The sequence below is a fragment of the Nicotiana tomentosiformis genome, chromosome 6 (genome assembly GCF_000390325.3).
Source record: "Nicotiana tomentosiformis chromosome 6, ASM39032v3, whole genome shotgun sequence".
Taxonomy (NCBI): domain Eukaryota; kingdom Viridiplantae; phylum Streptophyta; class Magnoliopsida; order Solanales; family Solanaceae; genus Nicotiana; species Nicotiana tomentosiformis.
In genome coordinates, this window is record NC_090817.1 from 136655860 (window position 1) to 136681598 (window position 25739).

General features: G+C 35.5%; 3 protein-coding genes and 1 long non-coding RNA gene across 8 annotated transcripts; 2 read left to right on the forward strand and 2 right to left on the reverse strand.

The window, feature by feature from the left end:
* Positions 1 to 728: 728 nt before the first annotated feature.
* On the forward strand, positions 729 to 2807 carry LOC104099141 (uncharacterized). The gene is made up of 4 exons (XM_009606050.4): positions 729 to 867; positions 1022 to 1247; positions 1346 to 1412; positions 2046 to 2807. The coding sequence occupies exons 2-4, from the start codon at positions 1060 to 1062 to the stop codon at positions 2349 to 2351; spliced, it is 561 nt and encodes a 186-aa protein (XP_009604345.1). The 5' UTR covers positions 729 to 867; positions 1022 to 1059; the 3' UTR covers positions 2352 to 2807.
* A 1748-nt stretch (positions 2808 to 4555) lies between these two features.
* On the reverse strand, positions 4556 to 14333 carry LOC104100251 (kinesin-like protein KIN-14K). 4 transcript variants are annotated; one of them, XM_070177866.1, is made up of 23 exons: positions 14161 to 14332; positions 12470 to 12610; positions 12213 to 12370; positions 12014 to 12124; positions 11521 to 11797; positions 11295 to 11422; positions 11113 to 11196; positions 10932 to 11009; positions 10755 to 10847; positions 10623 to 10652; positions 9861 to 10202; positions 9693 to 9774; positions 9482 to 9577; positions 9216 to 9395; positions 8995 to 9101; positions 8731 to 8910; positions 8202 to 8365; positions 7845 to 8098; positions 7253 to 7416; positions 6480 to 6604; positions 6105 to 6239; positions 5040 to 5110; positions 4556 to 4943 (listed from the first exon to the last, which is right to left on the reverse strand). In XM_070177866.1, the coding sequence occupies exons 2-23, from the start codon at positions 12570 to 12572 to the stop codon at positions 4882 to 4884; spliced, it is 3024 nt and encodes a 1007-aa protein (XP_070033967.1). In that variant the 5' UTR covers positions 12573 to 12610; positions 14161 to 14332; the 3' UTR covers positions 4556 to 4881. The 4 variants fall into 4 exon arrangements, with proteins under 4 accessions (XP_070033967.1, XP_070033968.1, XP_070033970.1 ...); XM_070177867.1 differs by lacking the exons at positions 4556 to 4943; positions 5040 to 5110 and adding an exon at positions 5868 to 5957 and having other exon boundaries at positions 14161 to 14333; XM_070177869.1 differs by lacking the exons at positions 4556 to 4943; positions 5040 to 5110 and having other exon boundaries at positions 6108 to 6231.
* Positions 14334 to 16057: 1724 nt separating this feature from the next.
* On the reverse strand, positions 16058 to 21273 carry LOC104100250 (ribosomal RNA small subunit methyltransferase NEP1-like). Its single transcript, XM_009607437.4, has 6 exons — positions 21055 to 21273; positions 18012 to 18156; positions 17816 to 17926; positions 17643 to 17725; positions 17500 to 17557; positions 16058 to 16171 (listed from the first exon to the last, which is right to left on the reverse strand). Exons 1-6 carry the CDS (start codon positions 21193 to 21195, stop codon positions 16092 to 16094), a joined length of 618 nt encoding a protein of 205 aa, XP_009605732.1. The 5' UTR covers positions 21196 to 21273; the 3' UTR covers positions 16058 to 16091.
* Positions 18172 to 24098, forward strand: LOC104100249 (uncharacterized). 2 transcript variants are annotated; one of them, XR_687205.4, is made up of 5 exons: positions 18172 to 19363; positions 19522 to 19579; positions 21270 to 21370; positions 23287 to 23420; positions 23879 to 24098. It is a non-coding gene; the product is annotated as an uncharacterized lncRNA (long non-coding RNA). The 2 variants fall into 2 exon arrangements; XR_011408885.1 differs by lacking the exon at positions 23879 to 24098 and having other exon boundaries at positions 18177 to 19363; positions 23287 to 23492.
* Positions 24099 to 25739: the final 1641 nt, after the last annotated feature.

Sequence of the window (25739 nt, forward strand, 5' to 3'; positions counted from 1 at the left end):
TTTTTTTTTTTTTTTTAAATTAAGGTGTTTGACCAAGCTTTTAGAAAGAAAAAAAAATACTTTTAAGTAAGAGCAGAAATAGTTTTTAAAAAATAGAAAAAGTTGCTTCTTTTCAAATGAATTTTTTTAAAAGCATATTTGAAAAAATAAATTAGAAGTATTTTTTTAAAAGCTTGGCCAACACTAATTGCTGCTTAAAAGTATGTTTTAAATTATTTAGCCAACACAAACTGCTTCTCACCAAAAGACGCCTTTTGAAAAGCACAATTCACAATAAGCTAATTTTAGAAGCTTGAGCAAACATACTACATTATTCTTACTTATTACATTATGCATTTATAGTATGTTTGGCCAAGCTATTTTTTTAAGTTGAGGAGTTTGACTATGTTTTTAGAAGAAAAAATACTTTTGAATAGAAACAGAAGTTCTTTTTGAAAAGCTTTAGAGTATATGAGAAAATATATTTAGAAGAATTTTTTAAAATATTGATTAAATACTAATTAATGCTTAAAATACTTAACAAATATAAATTATTTTTTACCAAAAATACTTTTCAAAATACATTAATTTTAGAAATTTGGCCATACTGACTGTTCATACAGTTCGTCAACAATTATTAATAATAATAAAAAGAATTTTTATACACCAGTACCGAAATATTTTATAGACGTCGTGATGGGAAAAGAATATATCTGAAAAAAGAAATTCAAATGAAAAGAATGAATAATCACGCATTTTGTTTTCTCTCTTCTCTCTTATAAATAGTCTGTCCCCAATCCCATCTTTTCTCTCTTTCTTCTCCGCCTCACTCTCCCCTAAAATCTCTCTCTCTCGCCTCCCACAGGCATCCACTTGTTAACCCACCAGGTACCTCTCCTTTTTTCTTCAATGTTTATTTATATAGTAGTAATTTCATATATATATATATATATATATATATATATATATATATGTTATATGTTTGTGGATATGGAGGTAGAGATTTAATTAAGAGTTGTAAACATTTAACTTTGATTTTTAGGCTTTGGATCTGTTGTGAACATAAATAAAAAGGAGAAGATGAATATGTACGCCTGTCAACAGAAGGCTTTGGTGGGTGGTTGTGTTGGAGTTGGAGAGACAGTGAGAGGAGGAGACATCATCTCTGTGTCAAACGGTGTCGTTTGCCCCAAGCCCCGCCGTAAGCTTAGCTTTTTCAATTCTCCATCTGAAGAACCAATCAGACCTTGTCATTTGCTGCAAATCAGGTTAGGCCCTTTTCTTCCCTACTTTAAGCTTATCTCAATTTTTCTTCTCTCTTTCTATCTTTTTGCTTATTTTGATGTTTTTATTTTTGGATTTTTAGCAATCAAGAAATGGAGGCTCGCGACTTGAAAGCCGGAACTGAACTGCTTGATATCATCCTCACTAAGGTGATTTTCTGCTCAAGATGTCTTTTTTATTGGAAAAAGAAAATAAAAATCTGATCTTTTTCCTCCTTTTTGAAAGGGGATTCAAGTAAATCATCTTAAATTTTGGTTCCTAATAGAAATTTATATCTTCCATCTTTGATATGTTGCATCTTTCTTTTGGGCATTTTCTGTTACTCCTAACTAGTAAGATAAGGCAGTGGGACACTCATTTGAATGGAATAGCTAAAACTACTACTCCATAACTCTGCAGTTTTCTGCTTTAGAACAAGTTTTGTACTCCCTCCCATCCCTCATTTTACTTAGCACATTTTCTTTTATAGTTTGTTCCCAAAAAAAGCTCATTTTTATATTTTAAAAAATAGCTTTAAACTTCCGATTTTTCTGTTACATAAATATCTGTTTAAGACCAAAAGACCAAAAGTTTCAAAATTCTTTCTTTTTAAACTCCATTCTCAGTTAAAACACATAAACTGGGATTTATGCGATTGAAGTAGTAGCTAATTTGAAGAGATGAGACATTCTAAACAGTGGTTTCAAAGAAACATAATACTGTAGTTGATTTTTTTTCTAGATAATCTTAGTATGTTGACCACTTACTGATAGCTGACAAGTTTTGATTTTATCTGTGAACAGGGGAATTATGAAGTTGATAAAGCCAATTTTGAGGTGGCTTCATCTCCTCCATTCTTTTATGGGGGATCTCCACCTAGCAGGGCTGGGAATCCCCTGATCCAAGATGCTCAGTTTGGCAACCACAATTTTGTTCCTATACTACCAGTCCCGGAAAGAGCAGTGGCGCCCTCGCCACCGGCACCCTCCTCCACCATTATGAGCGGAGGAGGCTTTGTTCGAGTGAAATTCGGGAATAAGCCAGCTCCTGTGAGGAGGATTGAAGGCTTCAATTGTCGCGGCAGCTGCAGCATCTCAGCTGTAGCTTAGGTAAATCCCTTGACACAGAGATGTTGAAAAAAGAATAAAAAATAGAAGAGATTTTTGGGAAAGAGGCAAGAAAACTACACCAATTCGTTTAGTATTGTATATATAGAGCAACAGGAGGAGGGTTTAGTCCAATTTGCTGATGAGTTTTGTTATCTAATCATTCAAATCCAGTAATGTGTGTATATTGTGACAAGGTGATGAATGAGTGTTTTAAGTTGAGATCCGAAAGAATAAAACTGTAATATGTACCCCAAAGTAAGAGATAGGCCAAAAGATTGGTATCTTTTCTTTGGGAGTGACTAGGGTTCTTTTATAGCGTTAGAACAAGGTATGAGTTGAGAATACTTATTGTAGTATGAAGACTCAAGAAGAGGTTCTTTCTTTGTGACTGAAAAGTTTGTCACCCGTCCTTCATTGTAATTGTAATCTGAAGGAAAAAGATGGTCTTCTTAGAAATTCATTCTTGTATTCTAGTACTGCTAATTTTCTATTCTTGGCCTGCTGCTGCTTTGTTAATAATAATAGTAATAATAGTGCAGTACAGATGGAGTAAAGCACGTGTTAGTGACTCGCTAGTGATTATTTTCAACTTTGACTACGATTCATGTAATTATTTAATGTTTACAAAGAGCTAATGGGTCCATTCAGTGGCGTTATTATCGCCACTATTATGTGATTCTGTTCAGAGATTTTGAACTTCTCTAAAGGGTGTGTCATGATTTGTTTGCTATAAAGAATTGGTGAATGCTCAAAGTTGAGTTTGCAAAGAAATATTTTACTAATATTTTGTGATAAGGAAACATTGGAGACTACGTGGCTTGGTTTGCTTTCATATGTTTGTTTATGGTTATTTAAATTAGTTGAGTTGAACTGTCCAATGGATCCTCCCTAGGATTAAGGAGGAATATAAGAGGCGTGGGATGATATGTTTAGCAATTTGTCGTCTGCAATTAAAGGAAAGTTTGATTGCTGACTAGTTTGTCTAAAGGCTAGGCTGGCTCTGCTGATGGGTTGGCCACCTCTTTGCTAGACAAACACAATAAAACAATGACAAATTGGTGGGGTTTCTACGGCTCCCGTACTTTCCAAAAACGGTCTCCCTCTTGACTATTACACATTTAGTTTGTTTTAAGTAAATGGAAAGAAATCACATACTGACAGTTTTTGTTTCTGTGAGGATTTAAACATGATTTTTAACGATTTTTTTATCAATTTCTTGAATAATAAACGACACATATGCATATCGTATAACTAATTTTTAAAGAATACCGTGAGTCTGGTAATCTGTTTGGTATGTGTTTGCTTTGATTAACCTAGGTACAGGTCTTATCGTTGTAACCATAGCCCATGTCTACACTATAAGTAGAATCAATCCTACTTAGAATTATATCTCAGCCTTAAATTGTTTGGTCCCCCATTATGATGTTATACCTTTTGCTTACAACTATCTTTTTGATGAATTTGGCAGATTTGAGCCTGCTTTGCTTTCACTTTTGAGTTTAGTCCATCCATAGTGTACATAGACGTCCACCCACAACTACATTTTTTAGTTCTTTTTCTTCCCTTCTGCAACCATTAACATATAAAATTCCAAGAATAGTTCAAGGTATTTCCAAAAGAAGAGCCTTATTGTCACTTTACTAACCTGGAAATAGGGATGAATGTTTCAGTAATAGGTGCTTTTTTGCGCTTTACTCACTGAATTGTCCACCCTCGGATACTTTATTTTAAAAAAAATTCTTTCACGTAGTTGACTATAACGATATGTCGTTCAGAAATTTGGTGATTTAAAATATAATTGTTACTTATATATAATAAGTAGTACAGTATGCTTAGTTAAGCCATTTTTTGCTTTTGAATGTTTTCGATGGGAGTAGGCTTCTTGCTTGCTTCAAATAATCTCTTCTTGTTTTACCATAAGGAATTGGTGGGATTAAATACCTTACACAACAAATGGATGAATTTTTAATAAAATTTAAAGTAGAATTAGGTGGTGAAACTTGTGCGAAATCACTAATCAAGCAAGATTGACACCAGATATTTTTTGTCCTTTGCAAGATTTGCTTTTAGTATGTAGTTCTTTACCAAAATGAACTGTAACTCTTGTCTCTGACCTTACTTTTCGAAAAGCAGTAACTTATTTCTACAACTCGAAATGCTGCTAGAGGTTTCTCGTCGAAACATGTTGAAGCATGTCCAGTATATGAGTAACCAAAAGATAATTTGCTGATAAAACAACACTTGTATGTTACAACTCGATAGGCTTTATACAAGATTTACTAGCTGAATTCCTTATGGAGAAATAATAACCTACATAAAAGAATTGAGTGTACTATATCCTAATAAAAGAAAGGGAAAAAAAAAGAGTAACACTATTGAAGCAAAAAACATAAAAGGGTCATGTATAGTCCTAGACACTAAAAGGGGACTCTCTGGTCAATGAAAAGAATCTGTACAATGTAGGAAAACTTTCATGCAAGGGACTGTAGGAGAAAGAAGGAAATTTGATAAATACAGCAACTACATCATATTACTGCCACCTTTTTGTAGGTTTGGCCAACAAATTAGTTGCACTGACCGATTTTCCCAGACCTGAAACATTGAGGAAATTCCAATTACACCACTAATCTTTAGCCAAGGGACTGGCTTATTTGTAGTCATTAAACATGTCATGCTTAATCAACATACCATTTGAGACTTTCGGAGAATCCCTCACTGATTTTTGTGGTGATCTAGGAATTTTATATATAGCTTTATGTCTGCAAAAGATCGTATAAGATGATAGTCAAGCAATTAGCTCAATATAAACGGCAAAAACATGCACCAGTTCAACACTGCCGGATAGGGGCGACTCGACATAATTGAGGGCCTAAAGCGTGACTACAATTAGAGGCCCAAATTTTTTATAATCGATTTTTTTAGTAACTATTTTTCAATTGATAATATAGCTAACCGATTTATTTACTCTTGAGACGTTTCTGATCTAATATATTTTTATTTTGAAAAACTTATTTCCGTTGAGACAACTGTTAGGCATTTATAACAGAATCAAGCCTTTTTATGTAATTAAGTATATTATCTTCTATTTGTATAATTTTTCTTAACACTTTTAACTCAAAATACAAGTATAAGCCATCAATATTAGAGTGGCTATTATGCTTTAAGGATCATCAAAAGTTAATACAATATTTTTTTCCCTTCAAATTCTCATCATTTAGCAATCTCAATTTTTTAAAATAATACTTATAGGTTTTAGTGGCAAGAATGTAAAAAATGCAAAATGAAGGTTACATCAAGTTTAAGGAAATTATAAAGATATGTTTACTTTACCCTAGAGGATTATTCCATCCCTCAACAGTCACATCAACTTCACAATGACAAATTTTTACAATAAAATGCTTTAACTTTTTTAAGGAAAAATTAACACATAACCTATTCCTTTTAAAATTGGGAGCCTAAGGCATATGCCTTACTTGCCTAGGCTTTGAGCCGGCTCGCTGCCGGAAGTTGGAATACCTTAATTCAAAGGGGGTGAGTTAAGTCTACAAAGTTCCAGGTTCTTTAGTGCAATAAGTATTGTTTGAATTCTCAACCAACTTGCCTTACCTTTTCCATGTAGTTAATAACAACGTTTCACATGATAGTTTAGTTTCTATATAAAATAAAGCTTTGAGATCTTTATTTATTCTCTTATGTTTCATAAAATTAACATTCTGTAGAAAGCACAAGCATGATGGGATGATATTTACTTACTTATTTGTGTTCTTTGGTGGTTTGTCTCCTTCAGGGAAAGGATTGATGCTTTCAGCACATCCATCAGTTTCTGTGCCCACAGAAAGACCACTATCAGATAGCATATCACTTAGTCTTTCCTCATTATCTGCGTCGCTGAACACAAAGATATCAGCATCTGCAGAAATATTCTGATTTAGAATCCGTCGAGCAGTCTCAGATGGAGACTGCTGGAGGGACTCCATTTGGTGTCTAAACTCGTCACGTAGCTAAATAATTCTGATCACTACTCTTTGAGCAGCCTCATCAGAAGTTGCTTTCTCAGTAAATAGAAAATTTCAAACTACAATCTAAGTCCCACCAAATAAACATTTTCCTGGAGATGAAGCACCATACCTGAATGAATTTGGACTGCGTTTCTCACCATTGGCTTCTGGGGAAACATTCTTTTGATCTTTGAGAAGCTGCAGTTGCTCAATCTCCTCATCTTTCTTAGCTATTGTATCCTTGAGAGACGCGACCTGGAACATTAAAAGTTAACAATGGACAGCATTTGACATGCTTCAGCGCAGGAAACTCTAAGTTAGGCAGCATATCATCTCTCACTCAATTTTCTTTAATTGGAAAATAAGAAAGAAAAGCATCAGTCAGATAGTAGAATGTAGCTGCGTGATGGAAAATCCTCCGTTCTATATCCTCAAACAATGTTAACTTTTCTTTATCATCATTAATGTAAAATAAGTGGTGTGTCTGAAACGTAATAATGATGATGATGATGATGATGACCAGGAGGAGGATGATTAATGCACATCCTTACAAGATTAAAATCTGTGAATCACCTAAGCGATATTTGTGATGGCAAGAGGTAGTTCTATTTTTACCTAAATATGCAAGTTAGAAACTCAGCAGCCAAACTACACTATATTCTGGTCCTTTAACTCATACCAGGCAACTAGTATCATTGCCATGATCATAGTCTCACCTTTTGTCTAACTTACTTAAATAACCAAATCCTCTTCTTTGCTCCAATTTAGTAATTTACTTGAGAGGGGTTAATCAGATTCACGTTTAAGTAATTGGACTCCGGAAAAGAAAAATATTGCATCATCAATTCAAGAGCAACATTTAAAAGGTTCTAATCTAGTAGAATTAGAAAGTTAATAGAGCACCTGCTCCATCAAGTCTCTGATATCCCTGCCGTCTTTGCTACTTCGAGCAGCGCCTAGCTCAACTCCAGATACTCTCTCAGCAAATTTTAATGTGCTCATGGTTTCTGAATATGAAGCAACTTCAGGGTTAAGTTGCACAAACATAAGTGTCTTTGCTTGACCACCTGTACAATAAAATAGTATTATGAGTTACTGCAAAAGGACCACCCTATCAATGAGGAAAAAGATATATTAAATCTATTAGGGCATAGGTGATGCTGTGGTTGTTTCCATGAAAGCAAGTAGAAAGCAAATAAGGTGTAATACCTATGGAGCAAGATTAAAATGGCTGAAGCTATCAAATATCAAATTATAATTATATATGTTCGAACTACATACGTTATTCATAAGGTAAAATGGCTTGCACATAAGAAGAAAGCACCTAACATGTTGAAATTATTTAACACCAATGCTACAAATTATCTCAACAATGTCATTAATTTACACCCCCCCCCCCCCTCCCCCACCCCAAATACTTATACTACATGATTATTAGTCTACCATTTGTACAAGGAACTGGAAGCAAAATCTTTTTGTATAGAAAGAGAATTACCTAATGAAGTCTGAAGGACTTGAGTGAGCTTGCTGTTTCTGTATGGAATGTGAGCATTCTTCTGTGCCAAAGCTGAGATGACATCTCCTAAAGCAGACAATGACTTATTTATATGTTGTGCCTCTTTTAGTCTATCTCCCGTCACCTCAGAGCGGTCTACCCTTTCACTTCCAGCAAGATCCACCAAATGAAGGCTACTATGCATAGATGAACCACTCTTTATATCCTTCCCGTGAACATGGATAGTCACGATGCTGGACATATATTGCAATAAAAGTTAAAGACCTATCAAAATTTAAAAGAGAAAAACATGTAGTTTAAAAATTGAAATCCAGAGATGATTTCTTTGCTTCGAACCTGTGTGATCGACTACTTCTTTCATTCATGGCTGTGGAACCTTTTGCTCGATTTCTCAATCCCGTATCCATCAAGTCTAAGACATCAGAGGTTCCATTGACCGGGAACATGCTTGCTTCTGGGACAGCTAACCCATTGGGTTGAGAGGTAGATAAAATCCCAAGTGTGCGCAAATCAAGGAAAACAGTTGCAGATGCATGATATATTGCAAACAACAACAACAACAACAACAAACCTAGTGTAATCCCACAGGTGAGGTCTGGGGAGGGTAACGTGTACACAGACCTTACCCCTACCTTGTTAAGGCAGAGAGGCTGTTTCCGATAGACCCTCGGCTCAAGGATCAAACATCATATTGATATTTTGTAATTATTTGAAATTGTAAGAAATGCAGCATGGGAGAAAAGGAAGGGATAAATAAAACATTTTGGTAGAATGTTTCCAAATTGATAAATTGTTTAATGTAGAAAGGGAGCAAAGTGGATGCAATGCCAGGAAAGGTGAAACAATCGAAATTTAGTAAAGGATATCTTTTTTGAGAACCATCACTTGACAGTAAGTCACGAACTTGTTCATTATATATTTCCATCATTTGAACTTTGATCTCATACTTGAAAGTGCTCTCTCTCATTTGAGAAATTCTGAAAAGATCATTCAAAGCTCGATAATTGACTCCCCAATCCTCCTCGCTTGCTCCTTCAGGTCCAGTCTGGAGGTTAATTTAACTAGACTTCAGCAATGTTAAACGATGTGTAAACATATTTACCAAATTTATATAGCACGGAATTCTTACCATGGTATACGTTTTCCCTGAGCCAGTCTGACCATAGGCGAATATGCATACATTAAAACCATCAAGTACAGACTGTATTAAGGGCTGAATATCTGAATACACTTGAGCTGCAAAGGTAGAAATTGTGAAATTCATTTTATTATTCATTACATGGAACATAATTTTACAGAATATGTATATAGGAACTTTGATCTGGCATAATTTGGAGGAATCTGAAAAACCTTGTATTGCAGTTGGACTGTAGACCGTATTAAACTTGAAGGACCTACGGCCTTCTTTTCCTTGTTTCGAAGGATTTACAACAACTAGCTCCCCATTTTCTCCGATGTATTCAACCACTGTCTGGTTTTCCTTTTGTCCACGAAGGAATGGCCTTATCCGACAATACACTCTAATATTTCCTAATTTGAAAAGTATTCATAAGTAACAGCAAAAGGAGAGAAATCTCCGGGTCTCTTAGTTCTAAAATTTCATAATATAACAATACCTTTTAACTCCTGGACCTCATTGTGTAGTTTGCGATTCTCAGCAAGGACGGCAGAGTAGTTTGCAGCAGCATGGTCTAGTGCTCTAAATTTTGCACCTATCATAAAATTCCACTTCATAAGAAAAATCCAACTAAATCACTTAACAGTAAAATCTGTGTTGACATCTTCTACCTATATACTTCCAGTAAATGTTATTCATACATCACTAACCTAATTGATTGAATTCCTCTGCATAGTTCCTTTGTGTTTTCACTACTTCTTGCTTTATTGACTGAGAGGCAAACCTCAGCTCCTGAATGTTTATGGAGATCCAGATCAGATGTGATAGACAATGAATTATGTTAGAAAAAATTAAGAGAAAAAAAAATCAAAGCATACACGTAGTGCGCCAAGCTGGAATTCTGTGAATATTTGGTAAACATTCTCCTTCTTGCTCCACCTCTGTGATTTTGATTCAGAAAACATCTCGATTTCTTTCACTCTGTTTGTTGATTCTTTTAAAAGGCTCTCAACCTCTTTCAACCTCTCCTCAAGCTTTTGTTGAGCTTCTCTGGCCTCTTTTTCCATTTCTACGCTGCGTTGTTCATATGTTCTCTTAGCTATTTCCATTTCTTGTTTTAAAGCTGCAATCTCTTGACTATGATCATCCTTCTCCTTCATCAATCTAACCACATCCTGATCCTCATTTTTCTTTTCCTCCTCCATTTTGATTTTTACATTCTGTAATATGATTTCAATTCAAAAAGGGATGGCAAACATTAAAATCGTGGGAAAGAATCAATAAGCTGAAATATACTCGCAGAATATAGACATCAGATCCTTTTCAATAAGTAGCAAGTTTCATTTAACACAAGTGATGATCAATTGTAGGCAGGTTAGCATATAATAATAGAGAAGATAATGTTTTGATGTAAAGAAGTAATGACAATGCTTCACTCTCAATGCTACTGCTTCAAACAAGCAAAAACCTCGGATGCTAGAAAGTATAGGTATTTATCTTCAAAAGATCAGATAGATAAATCATATTAAGAGTTAAAACCTACAAATTTACAGGAAACAAAAGGATAGAATGCATATATACAGCTAAATATACTGATCATTGCCAAACAATGCGGCAGATGAAGCCAGGTGGTGAACTACCTTAATCTGCTGAAGCTGGTTCATTACAATCTGAAACGAAAAAATTGTGTGAGCGAAAGGTGCATAAACTCTTTAAGAAGTAAAATATTCCAGACTTCGAAAAAAATTCACAGAAAGTGAAGTCCACAGCACCTGTGTCTCTTCACTAGTCCCAGTTGCAAGGGCTTCCAGGACTCTTATCCGTGACTGGTATTTCTCCTCACGAGTTTTGAATAGATTGTTTTGCTACAGAGAGTAAATTGACATGAGCCAGGTTCATTATAAAGAGAATTTGGGGGAAAAAGTAAAAACAGCTATGCTGCATTATACCGTTCTAAGATGTTCAGCTTGAGTAGAGATTCGCCGCTCAATTTCTTGCACGACCTTTCTCAACAAGCATGCTACACGCTGACAGAGTTAAACAACTAAAGGTTAGGCCATGATTTTTGTGAAGCATTTGTAGAAAAGAACATAATCTCTGCATGAATATCTATATCTATTATGTGCGCACGTGAGGTATCTCGCCATTCTTCCGCTCAATGCTTTCATCAAGAATCCCATTCACAACACTGAGAAGAGACTGCGTGGGGGCAATCTGGGTGCAACAAAAATAGGTTGGAATAAGTATGAAATCAAAACTTCAGATGCAAACTTTATTCGAAGCTTCATTGACAAAAAGGTTATGTTACTAACATCCAAACTGTTAGATTTCATCATTTCGGAAATCTTTGAAGGCGGAAGATCAGCATAACCCCCTTGTTTAAGCTGAAATACTTCATGGAATTTATGTCCAACGTGATGTAACAATGCAGCTGATGGCTCTAGACAGTTCAAAAAAGAGAAGTCAACAATCAAAGAAAGAGATATCGTTGATTAGGGGAGGGATGAAGGTTAAGGGATGAGAACTAATCAACCAAACCTGCCATTACAGGACTTCTCAAAGCCCGCTGGAATTTTGAATCTGATCCTATCTTTCGTTTCCCGTCTGTTGAGGATGGGGAAGAATGAGTACTTGACAATTCCTGTCTGTAAGCTACATCAGCACATCCAAAAGCTTCTCCCAACTGTTTACATCTTGTACTTGCATCAGTACTAGATTTACGAGATAATGGCGTGTTAAAACCATCTCCTCCAACATTCGGCATAAATTCTGCTCGAAGTGTTAAAAGGCATTCTAGAACAAGTTTCATGGATCCCTGGATGATGTATCAGATTAAATATATCAAAAGCAGAAAAAAGATGCGTGATTGTGCCTAACGGTACCGAAAGTAACACTTTTCTGCATGTAAGAACATATACAACTCAATGGCCTGTGAATTAATGCATACAGCAATTTTGTACAATGATAAGCATATTTAAAATGATATAAACGTATTAGAAACACAAGAGCATAACTTTAAATTAGTGTTAACCTTTTCTAGATCTGATGCTTGAAACCTGTGAAGGCCCATTTCATCCATAGCTGCCAAAAACCTTTTTATATTTTCTGAGCCTAACCCCGAAGAATGACCTAAACCACCAAACTAGAATGAAAAATACGGTTAGTCATATCATCAAAACAAAACCACCCCTAGCTTCTACTTACTGTAAAATACAATATATTACTACTACCTCTGGTATGGAACCTGGTTTCAACTTGTTCAATAATTGACACAAGATAGTACCATCGACTAAGTACGTTCTTAACTCCTCATCAGAAGCATTTATTGGCAAACTTAAGTAAGGAAGAAGACTGTTTATCCACTCTACCAAAATTGCCTGTTGCTTAGCTGTAGAGATAACAAAGGGCAGTCAAAGAGAAAATCAGCCCAAGCAAGAGTTTGATCAGCAAATACATGGTATTAAATGTGTTGCACCTTCAGCCTCACCATTACTACTTGACAAAGGCTCAAAGATGTCCCCACTAGTGGACGCACTTGAGTTATTCCGTCTACCACAGTCTTTAGCTACGCGATCCAGTATTGAATTCATGATGGTAACTAGAGTACGGTCTTCAATTCAGAGAACATCTGAACCACATAGAAAGCAGATATGCTGAAATGAATATATCCCTGACCTCCATAAATCATAAAGAGAGAACATTTTGTCTAAAAGATTGTCTCAACAACAGAAGTAGTTTGCAAGTTCACTATCCACAATTATCAGAAGTTTGAAGTTAATAAACAATTATCAGACAGTTTATCTCTTGGTAATTTGAACTAAAGGAAATTCCAAATTAAATCTCGCCACGACCAGTACGATTAACATCACAAGCAATAAAAAGAGTAACCATCCATTTTTCCATATGCACTTCAAACAGCACATAACATTGGCAGTGAGGAAAGTAAAATCAAATAACTTTGTTGCTAAGCAGCAATATATTTGTTCTGTTTCCTTTTGTACATTTATTCACTTGCTCTAACCAACCGAAATTCTAATTACAGTACAGTTCATTCCAGTTTTGCTTGGGTGTGTGTTGTTTTTTTTTTGGGGGGGGGGGGGGGGGGAGTTGCGTCTTTTTTTCTTGCTAACCATGATGTCTGGGCCAACTTGCGCACACATCGACTAATTCTAGTACCTGCTACCTCACACTGGCATAAGTACCGAGTAATTCTGTCCACTAAGGCTTATACATACTCATACGGTCTTTTAGTCTTAAAATTACTAGTTTTAGTGTACAGGGTGTGAATTGATCAAGACAATGTATCATTCAAAAAGAAATTGGAAAAAAACAAAAGAGCAAGAAAAGAAGGTAAGAAATTAGAGAAGCAACCACCATCTGCCTTCTATATGGAACAGCAATGACACCAATAATGAGAAACCAACTAGACTTTCAGAAGGAATATGATCACCAAGATTAAGAATATGAAAGAGACACACTTCAGAATAAGGTGGCAAATGGCAATTACGCATGCAAATTAAGGCCATCAACCATTGTAATGCAACTCAGTCAACCTATTGGATACATGATGTCTGGGCCAACTTGCGCACACATCGACTAATTCTAGTACCTGCTACCTCACACTGGCATAAGTACCGAGTAATTCTGTCCACTAAGGCTTATACATACTCATACGGTCTTTTAGTCTTAAAATTACTAGTTTTAGTGTACAGGGTGTGAATTGATCAAGACAATGTATCATTCAAAAAGAAATTGGAAAAAAACAAAAGAGCAAGAAAAGAAGGTAAGAAATTAGAGAAGCAACCACCATCTGCCTTCTATATGGAACAGCAATGACACCAATAATGAGAAACCAACTAGACTTTCAGAAGGAATATGATCACCAAGATTAAGAATATGAAAGAGACACACTTCAGAATAAGGTGGCAAATGGCAATTACGCATGCAAATTAAGGCCATCAACCATTGTAATGCAACTCAGTCAACCTATTGGATAAGAAGAATTTGCCCAAAATTCATGATAGAAAGAACCCTTGTTCAATTTTCAAGCTTTAATTAAACCATAACTCAATCTTGAAATATTCTTCGTTATACAAGAATCAACTCTATATATGAATAATGATCACATGCAAATTCAAGAACAGAAAAATACATGAAGAAGAACATGAAAATACATACCCGTCAACGACAAAAGTTGAGAATTTCGCCAAAACAAAAACGGAGGAAGAAGCTGTATAGATATGGAAAGGCATAAAGTGAGCACGTTCTTTAGAGAAGACTAATGACAATGATTATTTAATTATTTGTCATTATTATTATTATTAGCAGTTATGAAAATGGAAGGAAATTGTTTAGAATTCGTTAGGTGTTGGAAGTGTCTCTTGCTTTTCAGTTAGTCTCCTATTCCGTGTACCGTTGTGTCTCCTCTGCGCAACTGAGCGCGTTCCGTTAACTTAGGAGATCTCTTAGCTCAGGTGTCCTTTCTTTTTCTCTTTCTCAGAAAATAAAATTTAAAATTTAAAATTTAAAAAGAAATTAAATTTGTCTATACTTTGCCTCGTGTCAACTTGGAAATTTTTTTTCTCTCTTTTTCTTCTTTTCCTGTTATTATATTGTTTAATTTATTGGCAAAAATGTTAGTGCTTTTACCATTTAAAAGAGAGGGACACTGATATTATATTTTATTGTACTAGTTGATTGACCATGAGGAAGAGCTTTAATTTTTTGCTTCATCACATATTTTCAGTATTTCTTAAAAAAAAATTTTTATTATATACAAGAACAACAAACTCAATAAATTCCCACTTTCTTTTTATTAAATGAAGTTTATATTTATGGTACCTTTTTGTAGTTTTATAGATGCATTTATTTTATAAACATTTTAAAATATTGTTCAAATTTCACACCAAAACTTAGTTGCGTTGAACCTTGTACTCCAAATTTTTTCTTTCTTTTTGGGACCAAGGATTTACTTTAGAATGAGCAGTCTTCGGGAAATTTTAATAAATCTGTAAAGGAAAAATGTGTCTAAGAAGTTTTTTGTAATATCCAGAAATACAGCATTTACTTTTTGATTTCTACAAGGGAAAAGGGCCAAATATACCCCCTCTACTTTCATATATTGTCTATATTTAACATCTGTTATACTATCGGGCCAAATTTATCCATACCATTATACTATCGGATCAAATTTACCCCTACAATCAGCATACTTTTAAAACTACCACTCTACCATTTTAATTGAATATGAAGTGCCTCAAGACTAATTTTTCACTATAAAATTAGCTTGAAGAAAATAAAGTGTTAAAAAAACATTATGCAACTGGGAGCAGCTCAGTTTTGCTTTTTCGCCGTTTGTTCCTCCATATTTTCTAAATGAAAATTGTGAAATTTTGAAAGAATTGCAAAGTGATTCTCATTTAGTAGTGTGGACTGTGCAACTTGGAAAGGCAAACTCTAAGCTAACCTTCTAAATTTGTCAATTTATTTGGCGCCGGTAATTATTACCGACAACTCTATCCATCAACACTTAAACATATGATTAGAAATCAACAAATTTTGATATTTATTTTTGTTTTTTTTTCTTTGCCCAAGGAACACAAGTTTTTTATAAATAAGCAAGGAAGTTTCCTACCTATAAGGTTTTCTCAGATTTTCAGTCTTCATTGTCATGCTGGGTTTGATAAATTGCTCACCTACTCTCACTTTTGGACAACTATCGTGTGTGTGTATATATATCTATATGCACCAAGTCAAGTTCGAAATTTCTATTGCTTCGGACGTGTTAACGTTTTCAATAAGGAAAAGTTGCTGTATAAAATTATCCAACTCTACAAAAAGTGCAAATCATTCTCCGCGTTTTCTTTTTGTATTCAGTGACTTCCATTTCATATACTGATATACTGCTTCAACCTTTGAAAAAGACTCAGTTCATACTAAGAGAAGTCAAAAGTCACGTTCTTTTTAATGTTTAAAGAAAAGATGAACTCCCTTAGATCATGGAGAAGCGTTGGATTCACAACAAAGCTTCGTTGCGTATGAAATTTAATATGATTAAGAAAAAAGATAAAGAAACAAGGTTGCAACAAAATCCAGGGTAAGGTTCAAATCTACAAAATCTTCCATTTGCGCTCCACAGCATTCGCGACCATGGATATGCAGTACGCAGCACTCAATGGATAATCGGAAACTGCAAGATACATTAGATGATTCGACAAGGCTTAGCCCCATAAAAATGCAATAATTTACCGTAATGATAGTTTTCCTTTAGAGAAAACAGCATGGACATAGTTTAGCAGTTACATAACAACTGTTACGCGGCGCCTTCCTGAAGTTCCTTGGAAGGGCGACGTAAGGCTAAGCAACCGATGTCAGTACGGTTGCTGTCCGCCAACTGAGGTCCCCTCCGTACGCTAGACTAGATTGTCAGTGCCGTACGGAAAAACCAATGTCATGAGCAATTGAAAGAGAGCAGAAAAGAGAATTGAGAATGAAAGAAAACTTGATTGCATTGAATGAAAGCTATTACAGAAAACAAGACGGTGTCGGGGGGAGAGACACCAGTACAGAGAATTGTTTGCTTGCTTGAAAGTTTTGATTGCTTGGTCCCCCTTAATAATGCTTAAAAAAAATAAACCAAAGTTACATGACTAGATCTATGAAAGCTGGAAAATCACACTTAAAGAAAATGCAGCAAAACTACTCTATATTTACAATGAAAAGGACTTAGTCTTCTACAAAGCAGCAACAAGTCCGTTGGCAGCAACTTTGTCTTTAGCATCAGGGTCTGCGCGCGCGGCATTGTCTACGCGCGCGGCGCTGTTGGCATCTGCCTGTGACTGGGCGCTGGCGATTGCTATCGGTGGGGCGACAGAGGCACATGCGCGCTTGTTACTTGGAGCTGCCGAGACCACGGGGCCGACCGTGGCGACGGGCGTTGGGAGGCTGGCCAGGACGTCACGGGGCGCGTCCAAGGGGTCATGGGGCATGGTTGGAAAGGCGCCCATGACACAACATATGCATGCATTCTTGACCTCTTAAAGAAGCTAAGGTCGGATTTACAGAGGATAGAAAAAAAGGTGACTAGGTTCTAACTCGTAAGACTTTCATATTTGACATCGGGGTTAGAAGCATCAAGTATGTTAAGGTGCAGTTTGGAACCCCTATTGCTTCCACATTGACAAGCGGATACTGAAACAAACAACTCATAGGGAGAAAACATTTCTCTCTCGCCGTGTTTTAACATTCTAACCAATATCTACAGCAGCGATAACCCATTTGATTTTTATTTGCCAAAGTCATAAGTGGCTCTTGATTAGTACTTCTAACATTCAGGAGATCAATAACATTCTAGTGTCACAAATTGAACATACAAAGACACAAGCAACAGATGTTCGCATTGCTAAGCATTAAAGACTAGCTAACCATGCATAACAAAGACGGGCAGAAATATCAAACTATAGCACTCTAATTAGTATTGATGAAAAATAAAAAAGAAAAGAGGAACAATTAGCTTACCTGATATATAATCTTCGACATAATCCTTTTCAATTTTTCCATGGTCCATTGCCCCAACCTGTAGATGTCAGATACCAACTTATCCAGTAAACTACAAATTCCCACAAAATCAAACTTCTATGGAAAATTACACCAGAACATACCACAAAAACAAGGTTCATGTCATTGTTAATTCCATTAATGTAGTCTTGAATATCCACCAGTTTCTCAGAACTATGAGAGAAGCCTGAAGCACAAGAGGAGAAGTGGAAGAATTAATCAATTTTCAAGGACATTCTATTACAGAAGGGAGGAACTACAACAGAAACTTATTCACCTATCTTCCGACAGTCAATGTGTAGGTACTGAGAGACAGGGTTTTTTATAACACGTAACAGTTTCTCTCGCTTACCAACAGCAGTTATGCTCAGCTTTTGTAGCAGCTGCACTGAATTTGAACCAACATCAGATAACAGCAGAATTTGCATGAAAAGAGAAGGGGAAGAAACATTTCTCAAGGTAATTTAACTTACACATGATACCAGCGAATCGCTTAAATGTCCCGGGGATACGAACATGAGGTTTTACTTCAAATAGGACACCTTTTTCAGTCTTCACATACAACGCTTTTAATCGTCCAGCTTTATTTACTCGGCTATCTAATATTGTAAGCATTGCCTGAGGGAGGAAAAAAAAGATATCATAGAAACATTCTAGAAAAAGACATATGAGTATTTTAACTAATTACATAGCCTCGTAAAGCAATCATGAAACTTACTGCAATAAAAAATTGCAAATAAAGTTAGTGAATACCAATTCCTTTCTTTCACTTGCTGTGCAAGGAATTACAACTTATTTTGCTAATTTACCAGACTGAATATGGAAGGACACAGTTAATATCAACAACAACAACGACCCACTGAAATCCCTCTAGTGAGATCTGGGGAGGTTAGTATGTACGCAGACTTTACCCTTACCCCGAGGGGTAGAGAGATTGTTTCCGAAAGAACCTCGTCTCAAGAAGACGAAAAGAGGCAATACGCCAGTACCATCAATAAAAACCATGAAACAAATAACCTAAATTGCACGGACTCTTCGATTTTGGTGCCGTTCCCGTCCGGATACGGGACGGATACAGATACGGGGACGGGATACGTCCCGGATACGGTCGACTGACTTCGGACACTTTTTTTTGGTTAATCTTTTATTTTGTCAATTCTCATAAATCTAATGGACATAGTTTGTATATTTGATTAAAATCAAAAGTGCTCACTTTTGACAAACTTAGAGCCTTAGAGGATTAAGATAGCAAGGAGCACAAGGCATCTCGCATTGACATAGCGTCCGGAAAAAAGATCACACTCAAAGGATCAAAGTTACAAAAAATTATTCAAATTTTTTAACAAAGCTGTTTTTGCTTTGTGCCAGCAATCTTATTTTTGCCCATGGTAACAATGCATTTTAACATTTGGTTACTGCCTGCATTATCTAATTCAAGCTTTTTAAAAAGTTGAACAAGGAAAAGATATGGAAGCCGAAAGAACATCCAAAATAAAGGTACTGTCAAAGGGGCCCAATTAATGGCTCAAGTAGGCGAAGTGTGATCTGATTTGACCCAAGCCCAAATGATTCAACCCAAATTCTCACACAGCTCCATTATACTTGATCAGCATAGAAGAAAAGCAGCAGAGGAGAAGAGAAAATGGGGAGGAAGAAGGGAGTCCAGTTCGATGAAGGAGCTCCGGATGACTTCGACCCGAATAATCCTTATAAGGACCCGGTGGCTTTCTTCGAGATGAGGGAGCATTTAGAGAGGGAAAATGGGTCGACATTGAAAAGGCGAAGATACTCCGTGAAAAGCTGCGTTGGTGTTACCGTATAGAGGGTTAGAACACTATTTCCTTCTGCCTGAGTCTTGGTGTGCCCGAACACCACCGTCATTAAAAAAAAAAAAAACTTTAATGATTAAAAAGACTAATTATTTACCAGTATTTAGGTACAGCTGATTGATTGTGAATGTTGTTTTATTTACTGCAATTGCAGGTCCAAAGGTTGAAGCTTTGGGATTGGAATGATCATTTTCTTTGGTCCAATTTCTCAGGTACTTTTCTCTCCTCATTCCGTTTTTACTGGATTGGAACTGTCTTCTTGTGTCTCTGATTCGATGATACATTTGTTTTGGTTGTGGGGTGGGAGGGGGGTGGGGCCGGAGTTAGTGAGATACCCAAAGTTATTATTCTGCTTTGTTGTGTTTTGTAAATCATACATAATGCTTGAAAATGTGAGGTTTTTGAATTTTCCGAAATGTTGTAATGGACCTGAATTGAGCAGAATGAGGGAAAGAGGATTTATATAAAATATTAAAACTAATTGGGGATTGAGGCGAAGTTGGTTGAGTTACAGAATTCTGGATAACCTCTTTACCTCTCTTAATCTTCCTCTTCATTATCCAGCTACTAGATTGCAGTCTCTTTTATAGCTCTTCCATCTATTAAAACCCTAACGTTTTCTTAACGTCTTTCATACATTTTTCTGAAAATTTCAAGCCAAATCATATTTGAACCTAAATCATTCATATTATTTTGATAATATGCCCGTATGAGTTTTTGCGCACCTCGACTAATCCACCGAGAAGCCGCTACTTTCTACTATCGTAGGTACTAGGTAACTCTAATCATCAAGATGGCCTACAAGTCTTAGGCAAATGAAGGATTCACCTATTGTGTTGCCTATGATTGAACCTTTGTGGCTACTTGAGATTTCGCAGTGTTAATATTGTGAACTACTTTTTTTTTTTTGGGGGAGGGGTGGGGGGGTGGGGGTTGTTTTAACATCCATGTGTTGTAGTGCAATACTAGTTTTAGTTTACTGCTTCAATGACTCAACACATTTAACTATATCTACTGAAAATTAAAAATGATGTCAGCTACATCACACAAAAAGGTTCACTGATTTGGCCTTCAAAGTTTCACTTCAATCCCCCTTCTGTTGCTAATGTTCCTTCTAAATGCATCAAAATCTTTTCATGCACATTGGTATCTTACACTCCAAAGTTTAACCACGTTGCATGAGTTTCCCTTTTCCGCATCCACCTTTACTCTTTAGGGTGCCAAAGCTTGAATTAACTAAATCTATATACGCTCATGCTAGTTGCTTACCCTTTTTAGCTAAGCTGTATCTTGTTGAGTGAGACTAAAAAATAGAAAGTTCAGGGGCTACCCTTCTTAGTGATTCTTGATTTGTCTTCAAGGGACCCCTTACAAGTTTCCAAGGGGTTGAGTAGGGGTCTATTTGAAAGCTTACAAATTAAAAAGATTAGAGAAAGGATTTTGTAGGAGGTTAGTGGGGATATATAGTGAGAAAGAATGAGGAATCACAAAAGATGATGAGGTTACAACAACAACAACAAAATTTATTTTCTGTTGATTCGATCAGAGGACTAATAACTATTAGCTCGTTTCAAGCATATTGAAGGTTAAACTATGGATGAGAATTATACAAAAAATTGAACTTGATCGATGCCATATGGAAAAGAAATAACTATGCTATAACTTGAGGAACAAAATTGTTAATTACCCTTAGGAAATATGGATGAGAATTATAACAGCTTTCCGGTTCTGATCCCTCCCATACCACTTTCACGCTATCTCTAGGTTCATTACCACAGATTCTTTTACCTCCATTCAGAAAGAAATGAATGTACCAAAAGAATCTCATCCTTACAATTTCCACCGCTGCCTTTTATAATTAGCCGGACAGTTGAAAGAGCAATCTCTGGCTGAAACTTGCAGGTTATGGTGCATCATAGGAGATGACAAATGTCAGCAAAAGAATTCAAATAGGATTGCTGATTGAGGCTATCTGATTTCAAATGACACTTTAGGATGGAAAAGTAAGATTCTTTGGTCTCTCATGTAATTATAGACAATCATATGGATAAAATTGTGTTTAGTCTGCTTATATGAGTTTCACAAAGTATAGCTAGGAATGAGTTGTGTGGTAGGTTGATGGCCAGCATGGAAAATACTCTAATTATGATGAATTATGTGTATACTAAATGAGCTGTATAGATACTAATTTATTTACCTTAATTAATTGATAGAATGGTCTAATGCACTGTTTTGACAAGTTGGTGAGAGATTCTGCAAAAATTGATTATGTTAAATCTGTTGATTCGGTAGTAAAATTTTAACAGGAATATTCGCAAGTTGGATTGTCACGAATTCCTTGAGCTGTAAAACGCTCGTCTTATTTGACTAATTCCGCTGAAGCTAAATCATGCAGTTGCCTGCGTTGCCACACCTCGTATATATATATATCCTTGTTTGGTTGTTTCCAGTCAATTTTTCTGCAAATTCTAATTTGCAATGTATCCTTGTTTTGCTGAGCTGTTCGAAGCTTACTCACCCTCTTCCCATATCCTCCCGAGAATACATGGATTGAGATGTGTTTCCTTTCCACATGTGATTCTCTTTCCAGTTAGAAGTATAAAGTGGATGGATTACCAACTGATCGGCCTCATTCTTTTGCTATTTTTGGTCATTTGCTCCACTAAGAAATAAGACCTGTTTTGTGATAAAAGTGTAAATGTAAAGATGACAATGCATCCACGCATATTGCATGTACCTTTATTTTAAATGTAGCTGCAATATTAAGAGAGCTAAAATATCGATTTCACGAAGATGGAACAAAATTTAAGAGAACTTATATGTTAAAACCATTTTATATATTTCACTCCTGTAAAAATTATAAAACGAAGTTATTAGCCTGTTTGGTCAAAACTTCTAAAATCAGCTTATTTGGAGAAGTGTCAAAAGTGCTTTTCTAAAAATATTTTTTTGGTGAGAATCAATTTGTGTTTAGCTAATTATTTTAAAAAATCTTTTGAGTTGTAATTAGTATTTGACCAAGCTTTTCAAAAATATTTTTAAGTGTATTTTTCTCAAAAGTGCTTGTTTTTTGGGATAAATTATTTTTTCCTGCTTCTCAAAAACGATTTCTCCTTCTACTCAAAAGTACTTTTTCCCTCCTAAAAGCTTGGTCAAACATCTATACTTTAGAAAAAATAAGCACTTTGGCCAAAAAGAAGCTTGGGTGAACAAGCTAGTAAATAGATAACGTGTTTGTCGCAAAGCCTCTTTCCTCCTAAGCTATTAGATATACGTGATGGGAGGTTGTGAAGGTCGATAATTAGGGTTGTAGGTTAGTAGGTAGTCGAGCGTACTTCCTTTCTTTTCCTTACAAGTAGTTTTAGTGTTAGTCTAGTTTTTTCTTGTTCTTAGACTACTATTACTATCTGTTGTTGCTTCTGCGTCTGTTTTTGTTCCTATCTAGCTGTTGTTATTACTTTTTGCCATGACTTTACTGCTGTATTTCTTTTCTTTACTGTTGTATTGATATTTGACTTGAGCCGAAGGTTTATCGGAAACAGCCTCTCTATTTGCACAAAGTAAGAGTAAAGTCTGTGGAATCTATCCTCCCCAAATTACACGTGTGAGAATACACTCGATATATTGCTGTTACCTAATATTATGTCAATCTCTTTTAGTTGTTGACGTGATATTTTGAATGGCCTACGTTTTACTTAATTAAAGCCTGTCTTTAACTCTTTCCAAACGATATCAATCCTATTAAAGTAGTGGTAATTGCTTCTTCTCATCGGTTCCTAGTAACCATTTATTAAGATTTGACACTGTAAACTTCAAGAAAACAAAGCTCAATTAGCGTTTGGCTTCTTACGAATTAAACTATTCATTAAACTAGGAATTAAAGTCTATTCCTTCACCTAATTATACTGTTGTTATTCAGACTTTGACAGGTTGGGTGTTACCACCAAATAGATGAAAGCGAGAGGCTGGAATTCAATTCGTAATGCGTTATGTTGAACCCCTCAAAGTTTTAAGGCAGCTTTTGCTCTATGATCTAGTGGCAGTGCCGTAGTGGTTGAGATTTTTCTATCTTTAATTAGATATTTCGAATTTAAACTTTTAAATAAAGATTTTTCCGGTGGATAATTTATCTTTATAATAGATTTACCCAACATGAATCTAGATTAGTTGAATCAGACAATATCAAATAGCAAATAGTTAAACAAAAGAATTTTTTGTTATACTTCCTTTTGCGTGTGCTTGTAAGTATGTTCTTAAGTAAATAAAAAAAAGATTAACAATAGATTGATATTAAATAATCACAAAATCCAAAAAAAATTGAAATTGTCTATTCATTAACGTCAAGTAGAGGGAGATTTGCTCTTGATACTACTGCTCGAATAATTGCTACAGATTAACTTATTAACATAATGTTAAGAAGAACAGATAAGTCAGGAGACAAGATGGTACCACAACGCCATTGTAGTACTAATATTATTCTTATCTAACAAAGTTCTTTTGGCTTTCGACAGGATGCGAAGGTTTGATATGGTCATACAGATAGTATGCAATTGCCTGTTTCAACTTTTTCAACTTTCAAAGAGCGCAGCACATCGAGAAGGTGCGGTCGGATCAGAAGCGAATCTAGAATTTAAATTTTATGGGTTTAATAATTTTTTTATTTTTAAATTTTATATTCTTAAAATTACGGATTCTTATTTATTATAATTTTAATAAATTTTTACACATAAATTTATGTTTCGCTTTGAAAATAATGGGTTCCGTTGAATTTAGTGTCGGACGGCTACTTTGCAGGCACCACCACGTGGTGAATATTGCAAGGACGTGGCGCCGTGCATGGGCGCAAACGCTGACCCAGTTCCAACCCTTCCTTTAGATCTACTCCTCTTTTCTAATGAATTTCTAGAACACCATGCCGCCCACGAATTCGGCGCAGCAGTTCATCCCAAGTCCCAACCGTTCGAGAGTATCGGCTCAATACTTTAGGCATTTTGGATATTAGATTATTTTAAGTAGTTGACATTTAGGAAATTAAAAAAGTATAATTATTTTAATTATTGAAGCGTCGAGTGATCTTGTATGAACTTGGGAATACTCCTCTTAAAAGCTAGCTCTTGCATTGATTAAGTTCAATGTCTCATAATATTAAACCCATACAAACGACTTTTAGTTTACCATATAATAAGTCTAATATTATATTGTTCATATTCTAGTTGACAGATCTGAACGAGGGGTGAATGTTAGGTTGTTTCACATCTGTTATGAAATTAATCTCCTTACGTATTCTGGAGTAATTCTGGAATAAGATCACCTTAAATTCAGGTTTTTGAAGTGAGGTAGATCTAAAGTTCATTTCTTCTCAAAAAAACAAAAGTTGATAAGAATTTAAAGAAAATATTTTGTAATTAAAACTATAAAATATCTGTCTCAAAAAGTACTAATTACAAAATATCTTTCTCAAAAGTATAAAAACCTTAAATTATTAAATATAGTGCATTATCTTTTTCTCATTTATTAGGGGCCGGCCTTTTTCCTGCCAATCTAGTCACCCATCAATGAAATATCAATGACTACGACTTTGTGAAGTGTGAACCATTAAAACCCAGGATTTGAACACTAGGCCCATCTCTTCAAACGGCATCTAACCAATAAAAGGAAAGGGAAGTATACGTAATAAAACAGACAAACAATAAGACAAGATGTCATGGTAGCTGTAATAGGGAAGATGTGGGCAGCATTTATCAAGTAAGAATCAGCCAAACAAGGGCGTCATTCCACATCTCCCATCTCACCTTCTCCTAATTTCCATCCATCATAAAAATAAAAAAAATAATCCGATACACAAAATATTTTATATTCATGTTAGATCTAAAAAAGGATCACATGATAAGAGATGTGAGATGAATAGTCCATACTAATATAAATATTACTAATAATTATTTCTTTCGCTCAAATCTATAATCTATAAATCACACTCAAAAATAGTTTTATTATCGCGCCAAAGGCTCCCCATCACTAAAAAATTAAATAGATCCCCGAAAATATCCCCACTTTTCTCTGTCCCCCTGGCTCCACTATAAATTCTGGCACCCTTTAAAGTTTCTTCCTCCATCAAATATAACCTGTACTATACAGTGTATAACAATCTACTCTTTGATTTCCTTAACTAGTTCCTTAAACACACACACTGCCGAATAAAGATCCCGACTAACAAAAGTAACAAGTCTACTTGTCTTTTTCATTTCCCTTTCTTTGCTAGTGTGTGTTATTCAAGTGGAATTTCCTCCCTAATTTCACCCCATGTCAAAACGACAAATATATCCTCCAAAAATTGTTACTCCTGTTCAACACTTGGATATGGAAGAGTGCAAA